The sequence below is a fragment of the Triturus cristatus genome, chromosome 4_1 (assembly GCF_964204655.1).
Source record: "Triturus cristatus chromosome 4_1, aTriCri1.1, whole genome shotgun sequence".
Taxonomy (NCBI): Eukaryota; Metazoa; Chordata; class Amphibia; order Caudata; family Salamandridae; genus Triturus; species Triturus cristatus.
The window spans coordinates 327636528-327650472 of NC_140585.1; the positions used below are offsets into that span (position 1 = coordinate 327636528).

At 41.5% G+C, this 13945-nt stretch overlaps 1 protein-coding gene across 4 annotated transcripts in view; it reads right to left on the minus strand.

The window, feature by feature from the left end:
* Positions 1-13945, minus strand: part of IQSEC3 (IQ motif and Sec7 domain ArfGEF 3) — a 977131-nt gene that overhangs the window by 48885 nt on the left and 914301 nt on the right. For all 4 annotated transcript variants that reach the window (XM_085652293.1, XM_085652292.1, XM_085652296.1 and 1 more), the window contains exon 13: positions 3506-3549. In XM_085652293.1, coding sequence (XP_085508419.1) covers positions 3506-3549 — 44 coding nt within the window. The remainder of the gene's footprint in view (positions 1-3505; positions 3550-13945) is intronic.

Here is a 13945-nt window from a genome sequence, read left to right on the forward strand (position 1 = left end):
AACACTGCAGCAATGGGAAATCAAAACTTTACCATTCAAACATTATAACGGAAATACATGTAATGTTGTAGTGCAAGATAAGTCAGATATGATATGTAACATTGTGGAAAGAATGGTCCCGTGTAGAAAAATAAATCTTTTACTACATCATACCATATGATATGATGGTGAATAAAATGTTGTTGTAGGATGTCTAATTTTTGTGACAGAATTGCATAGTGTAGGACGGCATTAAACACACTGTAAGCTTTTTTACTCATCGGTATATTCTAAGTATAAATATTGCTGGATACCACTGTATTTCACGAGATTGATATTCAATGTGAGACAAATGTGAGACAGATGAGAAATGATGTAGCAGCTTTTTAAAAGTTCTGACTTTAGTTAGTAGAGCAAAGCTGTGAAAATACAAATGGTGGGAACTTGCTTTTGTGTGTATGTGTGCTGCTGTGTGAATTCATGTATTATGTGCATGTTTGCGCTTTCATATGTGTGTGTTAGAGCTTATGAGGTGTGAGTATGAAAGACAGGTATAAAAATTCATGTTTATTATTTAGCCAAAATGGTATTGTAAGGGACGATGGTTAAGAGATGGAACTGCTCCATCAGGCATCACTACTGTATCTATTTATACCTCAATGCTGCAGTACATGACATATTAGAATATCGTGGGTCACATCTCAAAAGGAGAAAACACATGCAGACTAAAGCCACATATTATATTTTAGAAGTGGATGGAATAGGCTTAGCTTTCACTGCTGCAGAAAACATCTGCTTTTATGGTGGCTTTGCATTGAAATTCTACGCAAGCACATGTGTAAAATATCCACCACAATGCTTTGCTAAATATTAAACTCCAACAATACCATATCCTTTCTATGCGTTGCTGAATACTAGCATGTTTCCAAATGTTCACTCTTTTAATTGTTATAATACGTTTGTCTTCTCCAAACCTTGATTATTATCATAAAGAGTCCGAAGAATTATTATCATAATATGTTCAGTGTTTACATTTATATATTTTGTATTTGTCCTTTAAATTGCGCACTGGACATCCTTCTACAATTACATTTAAATATGTGCATTTCTCCAGTCAGTTGTTCTCCCCATAGTATCTCCATACTTTTGTCAATGTGTACAATTCTCTAATTAAATATTCTTTTCAAATTTGTTCAATGGTTCCATCCATCTAATTAATGATTCTTTGAAATGGTTGCTTAACTATTATTTGCTCTATTACAACTAGGTGTCCCTCTGTGCTTTGATGAACGTATTCACTTATTTTCAATATTTCTTCCCTACTTTTGTCATGATTTGTTTCTATAATTATTCTCATAACAAGTTGCTTAGTTTTCGCATTTCTACAATTGATTACTGGCTCCATACTTTGATGAAATGTTTATCTTCACTAAAAAATATTCTCTTCCAACACTGTTCAATCAGTGATTATGTTTTTTTGATTTACAATTATTTAGCATATTCTTTTTCACTAATGTTTACATTGCTCAATAAATTATTCATTCTGTGCTGCGTTTAATGTTCACATTTCTTCAATATAACATTCTACATAGTTACTTATTGTTTTTATACCTACAGTAAATTATTATCACCATACTTATTTTATTATTCATGTTTTTCCAATATTGTTTTCCCCCTATGCTTGGTTAGATATCTTCGCTACTCCAGTAAATTATATTACTCTAATAAACTAGTATTTCTTACCACTAAATGTTTTTCACATTCATTCAATTAAGGGTATTCACTATACTTTGCTCAGTATTTACATTCGCCCCAATAATTATTTACTATTGTCTTCTTCATTGCTTCATTGCTTACTGTTATTCTCCCATACTTTTGTTATCTTAGCATGTCTCCAATACTGAATATATGTTTATGCGTAATGGACATAATATTTGTCTGTTTTCGAATAATTAGTCTCTCTGGGCTTAGTCTTGTGTTTTATATTTACACAATACATTTTCTCTTTACTTGTTCATTGTTCGCATTGCGCAAATGTTTTATTCTTTCCACATGGTACTTTGCCAGTTTTTACCTGTCTACAATGGTGAATTTATTGAACTGTTCATGATTTCTGTCAATATCTACTTGAATATGTGTGTGCTTTAAATAGATATATTTTTCAATACTCTGATAATCAGTAATCTTGTGTAAACACCATCTTTCTGGTGGAGGTTCTTTCAAATAACATTACTGAGAGAAGGATGAATACTATCTCTTTTCAGTAAAAGTAGGCCTCCTAGGGCAACATCTGTGATTTAGTTTTTGGAAACCAAATAACAGGAAAAACAGTTACTTTTTCATACCCTGCAGCTTGCCACCAATGAAACACACCTTGAGCAGAATAGAAGGTATATTAAACTGCTTAGTTGTCACAGAGACACTTTATAGTCTCACAACCAAACAACGTGTCTTCTCAGAGCAAGAAGGAAATGGGGTAAGAAAACAGTCTGAAATCCGTAGACCTTTCATTTGACAAGTATGGCATCGACCATTTCTACACCAAATACTGTGACTAAGAAAAGCATTAATGTGCAATACAAGGCCTGGTCCTTACAAAATAGCAGTTACAGTATAAGCAAGAGATTACCTATAAATGGCCAGGAGCTTCGGAGACATGTCAGATTTTCAGGATATCCACATAAGGTACATGGTCAACCAAATAATCAAAATGCAACTAATTTCTGTAGTAAGTGGCTAGCTGTAAATCTGGCATGGATGAAGCCCTCCTGGCTCTCTGAGCTAAACATCCAACCATTAAGTGTTTGTTTATTTACTAGTTGTCATAGTGCCTTTAACCAAAAATGAAATTTCACAACATACCTAACTCATTTTTCTTTTAAAATCACCTTGCTAAAGCCTATTCTTCCCATAACAATACAGTCCCAATTTCACATCCAGTCCATGAAGATTCTCTGTTACGTCCAGAATCCATCCCTCAGCAAAGAGGCTATACCTAATAACTCAGGGAGGAAGCAAAGGCAAGTTCTTCACTGATGTATATTTTTATAGAATTTGCCCAATTAATTTGAATATATCAAACTAAAATATTTGTAACAAGGAACTCCTTTTTTACTTAGAGGTACTTGAATGGATATTTTGAAAGAGTAAAAGTAAATTAGAAAGAGCAAAGTTACAATTAAAATTCTCTGAATGTTAAGTATATGTCCTTTATCAAAATGTAATTAAATGTGTTTAAATGTTAAAAGGCCAAGCAACCGCACACCTATTTTAATGAAATGTACATTCACAAAAATATTTAGAAAGTTGATATATATTTTAGAACATTGCATTGAGCTGAGAAGAATTAAGCTGCTAGGAAGAATTAAGCTTTAATCCTAAAAAGGAGGGGGCACTAATGTGACAGATCTTTTTGACCCAGGACATATGCACAGTCTGAATTTAGCCAACAGCTCAAGAGACAATGGAGCATGGGATGGAATGTCACTACTTTGTCTACTTACCTTGGCTACTGAGTCACACTTACCTCCACTGTGTTCTCTGAACTTTTCTCCCCAAAGTCTCTTTTAGCTTAAAAGGAAAGAAAATACACATCAGTTATTCGCAGAAATAAAAATACATGACTATGCAAAACATAGAAACACTTTTTTTCATAAAGACCAATGATTGTTAATAACAGCTGTCACTGTAAACAAACAAACAGTAGTCATTTTAGCTAGGTAGCTTAAAAACAAAAAGCTAAATATTCCTTAAAAAGTGGCATTAATGGCGGGAGGCAACATGGCGTTCACACGACTGGACGTGTGAGCTGGCTGCTCCCGGGTGCTTACACCCACACGCTGGTGTAATGGACACATAAGGGGAAGGAGAAGTGATTTGAAAATACTTACGGCTGCCAACTGATGACCTCTGTGCTGCAAGTGCTGATTCCCTCGGCATGCTGGGCACCGTGGTTGCGCTGATATCGGCAAGATTACGCCGACTTCATTTGCGCTGCTGGAGTTTCTCCCAGAGTTGGTGCTGGTGTAGCTATCCGGCTCCTACACGCTACGGAGGCCGGAGAGGGGAGGACTCTGACGGGCTAACAATGCCTCCTAAGGCTGTAAGAGGGAGGACTCGCCCCCAAGTGGACACAACTGGTACTGATACTGGAGCTGGGGGAATCAAGAACCTGACTAATACTGCCAGCGGTAGCAAAGCTGGCAAAAATGACTCAGCAGCAAAAGGAGAAAAGGCAATGGATAACGCGGGTAAGGGAACTATCCCGCTTTTATTTTCCACTGGCAAAGATAAAGGAAAAGGTACCCAGTCTCCCCAGGGCGCGTCATCTGCGCCAGGAATGAGGGGCAGGAAAACTATTGACTCTTCCATGGTACAGGGAGGGAGAGAGGGACATATCACCTCCAGTAACATTGGTAATTTAAATTCAGAACGCTCATTGGTTTCTGGAGCAGATTTGGGACTCAAAGGGGTTGAAGTGGCTGAAGATATAATAGGGGGTGATGGCTCTTGCAGGGATCCATCCCGGATAGTGCTTCCAATGTCAATCCTCCGGAGACATGCTACACTTTAACTGATGGTGGATAATCAGGTGCTAACAGGCAAGGGTGTAAAATCGGATGCCTTCAATCTCAAATCTCCACTGAAGGAGATAGAATCTGGGGACCACTTCTATTCATTATCAGATCATTCAAATTCTTCAAGTGATGGTTTAGAATCATTACTCAATGCTTCGGCTTTGAATGGTGTGCAGGGTGATGGTGGTAGTGATCTAAGTAGCGTACAGCGGTAGGACTTTGGTGATTCATCAGATGATAGTCCTCGGACAGTTCGTAAAAGACCAGATGGTAGAGGTGGCGCTAAGTTGGTGGACGGTGGCAGTGGTAGTGACGCTTTGCAGCGCAACTACTCTTGTTCAAATGATATAGGCACCATGAATGCGTGCAACCCTGAGACCCCTATTGAAAGGGCAGCTAATTCATCCGAAGAAATTTCATTTGCCCTGATTTATCAATCTATCATGACCCACAGAGAGGAGACACGGGTAGAGAGCCAGCGAGCACAGGGCACTTGTCGAAAACTGCAGAACTCAGTGCGACGCATTGCTAAGACCTGTACAGAATTTACATTTAGATTCAACTATGCCGAAGCTCTAATCTCATGTCTTGAAGATGAACTGGCAGCACAAAAAGCTATGATGGAGTCTCTGCAATCTCAAAAAGACGACACGTAATGGAAGCTTGCTGACTTAGAGAATCGGTCACGTCGGAACTATCATAGAATGTTTCATATTCCGGAGGGGGTGGAAGGACAGGATCCACGCAAGTTCATTATTGATTTATTTACAGAAGCAGAGAGAGATAGAAAGAGCACATCGTTTTCCATTCGCTCTTCGTTCTAGAAATGGTCAAACCTCTGATAAACCCAGAGTAATCTTGATCTCTTTCAACAGTTTTTTGGCTCGGGAAGATGTGTTTGCTCTGGGACGTTCTGATAAAAGAAGGGCTGGCAAAGGGGTGGAGTTCTTTGTCAGGCCTGATTTTTGTCATCTCACTTTGGAAAGGAGATGGCATTTACGTCAGCTTATTGCACCTTTTCAGGCCAAAGGGGCTCAAGCCTTCTTACTAAACCCAGCAAAATGAAAAGTTTTATATAAAGACCATAACCGATTTTTTACCTCGTAGGTATTAGCAAAATAGTTTCTACAATCTTTGTAAAACAGTTTTGAACTGCCTACAATGTATCTGTGGCTATAGTCAAGTTAGCTTGCTGGTTGTAATTATGTGCCTTATTTTTTCTTCTCTTTTTTTCTGTATTAGAAGGATTGTGTGATCTACAGCAGAGGTCTGCTATCTCCCTCTCTTTCCTTGTATTAGCTCACCCTATGCTGGATGTTGGTTAAGTGCTTAATAGGATATTGACAACATATTCTTTGTTTATAGGAACTTATTGAATTATGTTTTTCATTATTGTTGTTGCTTTTGGTGCATAGGGAGAGGGGTTTAGTGTGGGGGGTGATCACCTGGTGGCGGGAGCTTGTCATCACAGGGGCCATTGGTCCTAAAGCCTCTTGGAAGGGTAGGGGTAGGGGGTGTTGGGTGGGGGGGTCAGACCTTTGGGAGGTAGGGGTTTCAGGAAGGGAGCGGGTGGGTTAGCTGGGGTAAAATAAAAAAATTATAATCCACAGTATTGTTAAGTTGTTGAATTTGATCGCTTTAATGTTTTTGTATAGAAAATGGAGCAACAGCTCGCTCCCCTATTTTTCTAATTGCTAGATCCGGACTTCGAATCTGCTCTCTAAATGTATGTGGCTTGAATAATTACAATAAGAGACAAAGTGTCGCCGCTGAACTCCGGGTGATTCATCAAGAAATCCATGTACCTTGGTGGAAGCGGAAAATAGGTTATGAGGTATTAGCAGCATCACAACAATCTTCAATGACTATGAAGATGGCGGTTTTAGCTAAACCTGCTGTACAAACTACGGGACGAGTGTTAGCGGATAAGATGGGGCGTTGGGTAATTTTGGAATATTTGATACGGAAAGTAAATTTTACGCTGTGTACTGTGTATGGCTCCAATTTCGATTAAGCCATGGTTCTGGAACAATTAAATATGGAGCTTGCACTCTGGCCTACCCCTCTGGTGCTATGTGGGGATTTCAATATCAATTTGATTAATAAGAAACTCCAATCTGCAATACAAGATTATAAAGGAAGGAAACCTAGGGTCTTTAAGGCTCTTTATCACTTAATGGTGGATCATGGTTTGGTCGACGCTTGGGATTATTTATGTGTACACGATCCTGGGTTTACGTTTTATTCCCATCCCCATCAGAAGTTAGTACGCCTTGACTATTATTTTGTATCTCCTCTATTATTTACTGATGCTAAAATATGAGTATTCCCAAGAATTTCTTCTGATCATGCACCGGTAGTTTTAGATATCCCTGCATTGGGCTCTTGCATAACTCCAAGAGCTTTCACTTTTGATAGGAAACTCCTTTTGGATAACACCTTTATAGATCATATGAAGATTTGGATTAAGGAGTTCTTTCAAAATAATCGACATTCTACCTCAGTGGGAATCTTGTGGGATACCTTTAAAGCTTGCTTTAGAGGGGAGGTTTTGAGGTATGGATTGTATCAACCAAAGAAAGTCAAACTTGCAGTACAGGAATTGTATACCAAACTTAAAACTGATGAAAAGGGTCTTGCACAGGGGATTCTGCTCAGGAATAACATTGCTGATTTGCAAACTAATGTGGCCAGATGCAAGGCAAATATTAATTTATTATGGAGCAAGTATATTGCAGCGAAATATTTGGTATACAAAAAGGAATGTTATGAGTATGGGGAGACTATAGGGTGGTGCTTAGCTCAAAGGCTACGGTCTAAGGAGGCAGCTCATAGAATAACTGGTATGAAGAAGGCTTTGGGTAATACAGTATCTGATCCTCAGGAGATTCTTCGGATCTTCTTTAACTTCTATGAAGATCTGTATACGGAGAAGGAATCGGGGAAGCATGTTAGAAACCTTGGGCTTCAACATTTAGTGGTGCGTGTAGATCAGGAGGAGGCAGAGATAATGGATAGACCTATCACCATGGAGAAGTTAGAGTTGGCTATTAAGAGCATGTCGACAGGCAAGGCAGCAGGTCCAGATAAGATACCCTCGGAGGTTTAAGTGGCCTTTTCTCAAGACCTTAAGTCAGATATGTTAGCTGTTTTTCAAGTAGCTCAAACAGGGAGCGCACCACAATTGTGGGATGAGGCTAACATAGTAATTTCCAAGAAGTAAGAAAAACCACCAGATTTGCCAGGCTTGTATCGCCCTATATCTCTCATCAACTGCGATGGGAAAATCTAAGCCAAAATCTTGGGGAATCGATTGGCTAAAGTTATTGCTTCTTTGGTTTCCCCAATACAACATGGGTTCATCCCGGGCAGGGGGACAGTGAATCATATAAGAAGAATTGTGACCCTGTTTGATATTGAAATCAATCAAATCAACGAGAGAGTGTGCCTTAGGTTTATCAGAAGAGCACTACTGTAGAATCCTATTTGGTTTCTTTAGAAAGCCCTCACTCACCAACCTGGTTGGTGACATGCTTCATCATCGTGCCCCACCGGGAGAGGCCGAATGCCACCCCGGTGTGCTTCGACGCCAGAATTACTGCAGAGCTGGTTTGTGAGTGGTGTGTGGTGATTTAAAAATGTCCTGTTTGTGTCTACAAAAATAATTTTAATGGAAGCCAAACGGACATGTATAAAAACAAGGTATTGGACGTATGGACTGAATAAATTGTTCAGCCAGGTCACTTTAGTGTGGTCAACATGTTTCAGCCTATGTGTTATTTTTAACATGCATTCGTCAGGACCTTAGGTGTATGTGAAACCCCGGCTGTGTGGGCGCGCTAAGGCCCACCCTAACCTGAGGTTAAGAGTGTGAAAACAACTTTTTTAAATGAAAAAAATTGTGAAAAAATGATGTGAAAAATGGGGTTTCTGGCGACTCCCGCAATGGAGAGGAACCAAGTTTATTCTAGATAATAAACAAATAGACAAAGACAAACGAAAAAGAAACACACACATAAATGGATTAGACATGGCCTTGCCAGTTTGTCAATGATGGACATACAGTAACAAGTGCTCTACGTGGTGCACTTAAGCGTTAGCGCTGAACTTCTGTGCTGTTTATGAGATCAGTGAGTGCTTACACGCTGTAGATAAAAGTTTATAAGTAACCGTAAAACATAAACAGATATAAAGGGCCCAAGACAAGCATTAGTATTAAGGCAAATTCATTGTGAAAGAACACTATGCGCAGAGAAATAAACACACAGTGTAGTTGGGCACTGAGCATACATTGGTTAGATGATATCTCACTTTAGGTGTAGAAACTCACTACACCATGGGTCTCGGGAGGGGTGTGGAAGCTACAATGGCACACCCTAGAAAGAAACAGGGACAAGGGAGAGAAGAGAGAGGGCGGGGGCGGTGAATAAACCGTAAGCAAAAGGCAGACGCGCGTTACTTAGCTATGATCCTGGGTTCGTTGGAACTCACGCCCGCTAAGCTTGGCACCCGCATGGCACCTAAGAGGAACCTCTGAAACCGGACCCCGATGGTAAGTGAGAGCGGGGGCCGGTATGCTTATAAAAAGAAAAAGGGGCAGACCTCGCGCTCAGGACGCGAGGGTGAAGGGTGTGGCTACGGAGGGGGCGTGCCCGTATGGGGCGTGCTGACGTGTGAAGAGCAGGGTCCAATGGCGCTGCGTTGAACAAACCGGTCTAAGCGGTAACCAATCGGTCGAGAGGTTATGGAGTGAGTCTTCGTTGTCAAGGAAACGGGAAGACTCGTAACTCTTTTCGAAGTTCATAATATATTCAGCGCGTATGAGATCGCTATCTTACACACTGGCTGATGACAGAACATGACGGACGCTACTATGTGGTCCACAAGTTGGTACACAATGAATTGTAAACTCTAAAAATATTAATAAATATTAATAAAGTTGGATGTGACCGGGATGCATTGGCAGTGCAAGAAAAGGAGAGCTTTGTCAAAAAAGAGGAGCAGGGTCCAAAGGCGCGGCGTTAAACAAACCGGTCTTAGCGGTAACCAATCAGTCGAGAGGTTACAGAGTGAGTCTACGTTGTCAGGGAAAAGTGTGGACTCGTAACTCTGTTCGAAGTTCAAAATGTATTCAGCACGTGTGAGATCGCTATCTTGCACACCGGCTGATAACAGAACATGACGGGCGCTACTGTGTGGTCCACAAGTTGGTACATATCGAATTGTAAACTCTAAAAATGTTAATAAAATTGGATGTGACCGGGATGCATTGGTAGTGACAGAAAGGTGGGCTTAGAAAGGTGGGCTTTGTCAAGAAATTAACATTGTTCCTGAGCATAATATGCAGAATGGCATAACTGGTAAGGGGAGGGAGGAGGTGTGGATAGGGAGGGACTTTTTATTGTGGTTGTTGTCTGAAGGCTGGTTGGTACTTCTGGATAGACAGGCATCACAATATGAGAATTTAGAAATATAATACTGAGATGCAGAGAGTCTCTTGGAAGATAGGCAAAAAGAGGGGTTGTCTCAGAGTTGGTCAGTATTATATGTGTGCCTTCAAAAGTTCACAGGCATCAGACTATTACTAGCTGGTCCGTGCTTACACTGTGCCTACAAGGTTAGTTGGTATAAGAGAAGAAAGGTGCTCTATTGTAAGTCAAGGCTCGCACTAGGAGGGTTCATTCGCGATGCAGCACAGATGACCAGGGAATATTGTCTTTTAGGCCATGGCGATGAGTGTCCAGCCGGTGCACCCACCTCTGTTCCTTCTCAAAAAGGATTTTCTGAATGTTGCGTTCTGCGTCTACTTGCTCGATTATGGTCCACCTAAGGTCATTAGCGGTGTGTTTGTGTTGCATGTAGGGGTCACTAAGTTTGGTTGTAATTCTACCACAGCGGATGTTACTCCGAAGTTCTCTTATGTGTAGTTTGATTTTACGTGTCGTCATGCCAACGTAGAGTAATCCACACGGGCAGGTGATCAGATACACTACATTAATAGAGTTGCAATTGGTGTGGGCACGCTGAGTCCAGGTCTTGCCTGGTTCCAGACTTAGAGTTTTTGTCTGGCTGGTGAGATGGCAAATGGTGCAGGAGGTGCAGGGATAGTGACCCGTGATCTTTGGTAGGCCCCAGGCTTCTGTGATAGTAAGATTCCTCATCTAGTTGTTTCTTGGGCGTGTATGGACCAAGGTGTCTTTTATACTGTGTCCTTTTTTGAAAGAAAAAAGAGGCTTTTCCCAATGTCGGTTGTTACTTGTAAGTATGCTCCAATGTTTATTAACTACTTTCTTGACAGCGTTGGAAGCACTACTATAAGTTGTTACACATGGGGTTATCTTCCAGGAGCGCCTCCCTGGGCTGGTTACGGGCTCTTTTGTAACCTTTATTGAGAATGTGGTCTGGGTAGCCCCTATGTTTGAGTTTGGTGGTCAGATCAGATGCTTGTTGACGGACATCTTTGAGGTTGCTACAGTTTCTTCTGACCCGAAGAAATTGGCCATAGGGTAAATTTTCTCTGAGAGACCTTGGATGAAAACTTGAGAAATCTAAGAGATTGTTTTTGGCTGTCGGTTTGTAGTGGGTCTTGGTGATAAGACATCCATCGGATTTTGAAATGACTACATCTAAAAACACTACAGAATGTGGACTGCTAGTGTGGGTAAATTTCAAATTGGGATCTAGAGTATTGACCCATTCCAGAAAAGTCAAGAGATCTCTCTCGGTGCCTTTCCAAATTAAGAGGACATCGTCTATGTATCTCTTCCAAAAGCTTATCGAGGAAGAGAAAGGGTTATTGGTGCTCAGGATGTGACTCCGTTCAAAATCATGAACGTAAAGTCCTGCCACACTAGGCGCGAAGGTGCTACCCATCAAAGTGCCTGTTATTTGTAGGAAGATGTCTCCTTTGTATTCGAAAAAGTTTCTTTTTAGTGCTAAAGTGGCACAGTCCAAAATGAAAGACTTTGGAGTTTGATGGTCCCAAGTGGTGTAGTCTAAGGCCTCTCCCAGGACTCTGATGGTGTCATCCTGGGGTATACTGGTGTACAAACTCTCAATATCGAGAGTTACCAATATAGTTGATTCAATATCTAAAGGTAGATCAAGTAAAGGGCGGAGAAGGTCTTTCGTGTCCTTAAGATAAGTGGAGGTTTTTTGGACTAGGGGTTTCAGAAAATGATCGCAGAAGCGTGACAAAGGTTCAAGCAGAGAACCAATGCCCGAAACAATCGGGTGTCCTGGAGGAGGCATTTTGTTTTTATGAATTTTAGGTAGCGTGTTAAAATAGGGCACCACGCTATCCCCTGTCAGGAAATCGACCTCGTGTTTTGTGATATAGCCATTCGTCTCTGCTTCTCTTACAAGATGGGAGATGTTGGATTTGAGCTCCACAGAGGGGTCTGTGTTGAGTGGTTGATAATTTCTCTTATCACTCAGAAGTCGTCTGCATTCTTTGTCATAGTCCACTGTGATCTGTATTACAATCCCGCCACCTTTGTCAGCAGGTTTGATTGTGATTGTAGTATTAGCCTTGAGGCTGTCGAGGGCCTTGTACTCAAGGGCACTTAGATTTTTAAACTGTTTTGGTACGTCCAGTTTCTCAATTTCCAGATAGACTTCCTGTTCGAAAGCCATAATCTCAGCAGGTGTTGTATAGGGTGGAGGTGTAAAGGTTGATTTGTTTCTGAAACCAGTGTCTCCCTGGCTAGTGTCCAGGAAGGTCTCCTCTCTTCCTTCGAAAAAGGCTTTCAATTTTAGTTTCCTAAAGAAATTGGCAAGCTCGCAATGGTGACAAAATTTGTCAAGACGTGCAGTGGGCACGAAACCCAGGCCTTTTTTGAGGACTTGTGTCTCAAGGGGGGACAAAGGGACACTGGAGAGATTGACAACTAGACTCCCTGGGCACTCGTGCTCGCTTGCTGTTGATTGGCTGATTTGCTGCGAGTGTTGTTGCCCACTGGGTCGTCTTGTTCCCATCGGACCTGGTTCTGTCCTCTCCTCTTCCCTCTTCCTCTCCTGCCCCGCTCTAAAAAAGGCGGTCGGTAGGAATTGGGTTGATAGTGAGGTGTCTGCATATATCCGGGGTTCCAGCCCATCAGGGGCACCTGGGGATGTCAAAATGCATGGGATGTATCCCTCCACCTGGCATCTGGTAAGGGTTCCACATAGGTGGGGGGAATAAAGGTCTGGCTGTGCCTCTTGCACCCCCTCTTTGTCGTCGTCTGAGGCTACCGTTGCTGGAGCCACTAGACATATACGAGTTTTCATTAGAGCCATCTGAGTTTGTGTTATTCCTCACCCCGGGAATGTATGTCGGGTCTGCGTATGGATAGCTATTATCAAAAGAGATCTTTCTGAAACTTCGCACGTCAGCACGCCCCATACGGGCACGCCCCCTCCGTAGCCACACCCTTCACCCTCGCGTCCTGAGCACGAGGTCTGCCCCTTTTTCTCTTTATAAGCATACCGGCCCCCGCTCTCACTTACCATCGGGGTCCGGTTTCAGAGGTTCCTCTTAGGTGCCATGCGGGTGCCAAGCTTAGCGGGCTTGAGTTCCAACGAACCCAGGATCATAGCTAAGTAACGCGCGTCTGCCTTTTGCTTACGGTTTATTTACCCCCCGCCCTCTCTCTTCTCTCCCTTGTCCCTGTTTCTTTCTAGGGTGTGCTATTGTAGCTTCCACCCCCCTCCCGAGACCCATGGTGTAGTGAGTTTCTACACCTAAAGTGAGATATCATCTAACCAATGTATGCTCAGTGCCCAACTACACTGTGTGTTTATTTCTCTGCGCATAGTGTTCTTTCACAATGAATTTGCCTTAATACTAATGCTTGTCTTGGGCCCTTTATATCCGTTTATGTTTTACGGTTACTTATAAACTTTTATCTACAGCGTGTAAGCACTCTCTGATCTCATAAACAGCACAGAAGTTCAACGCTAACGCTTAATCGCACCACGCAGAGCACTTGTTACTGTATGTCCATCATTGACAAACCGGCAAGGCCATGTCTAATCCTTTTATGTGTGTCTTTCTTTTTCGTTTATCTTTGTCTATTTGTTTATTATCTAGAATAAACTCGGTTCCTCTCCATTGCGGGAGTCGCCAGAAACCCCATTTTTCACATCATTTTTTCACAATTTTTTTCATTTAAAAAAGTTGTTTTCACACTCTTAACCTCAGGTTAGGGTGGGCCCACACCGCCGGGGTTTCACATAAACCCAAGGTCCTGACGAATGCCTGTTAAAAATAACACATAGGTTGAAACATGTTGACCACACTAAAGTGACCTGGCTGAACAATTTATTCAGTCCATACGTCCAATACCTTGTTTTTATACATGTCCGTTTGGCTTCCATTAAAATTATTTTTGTAGACACAAACAGGACAT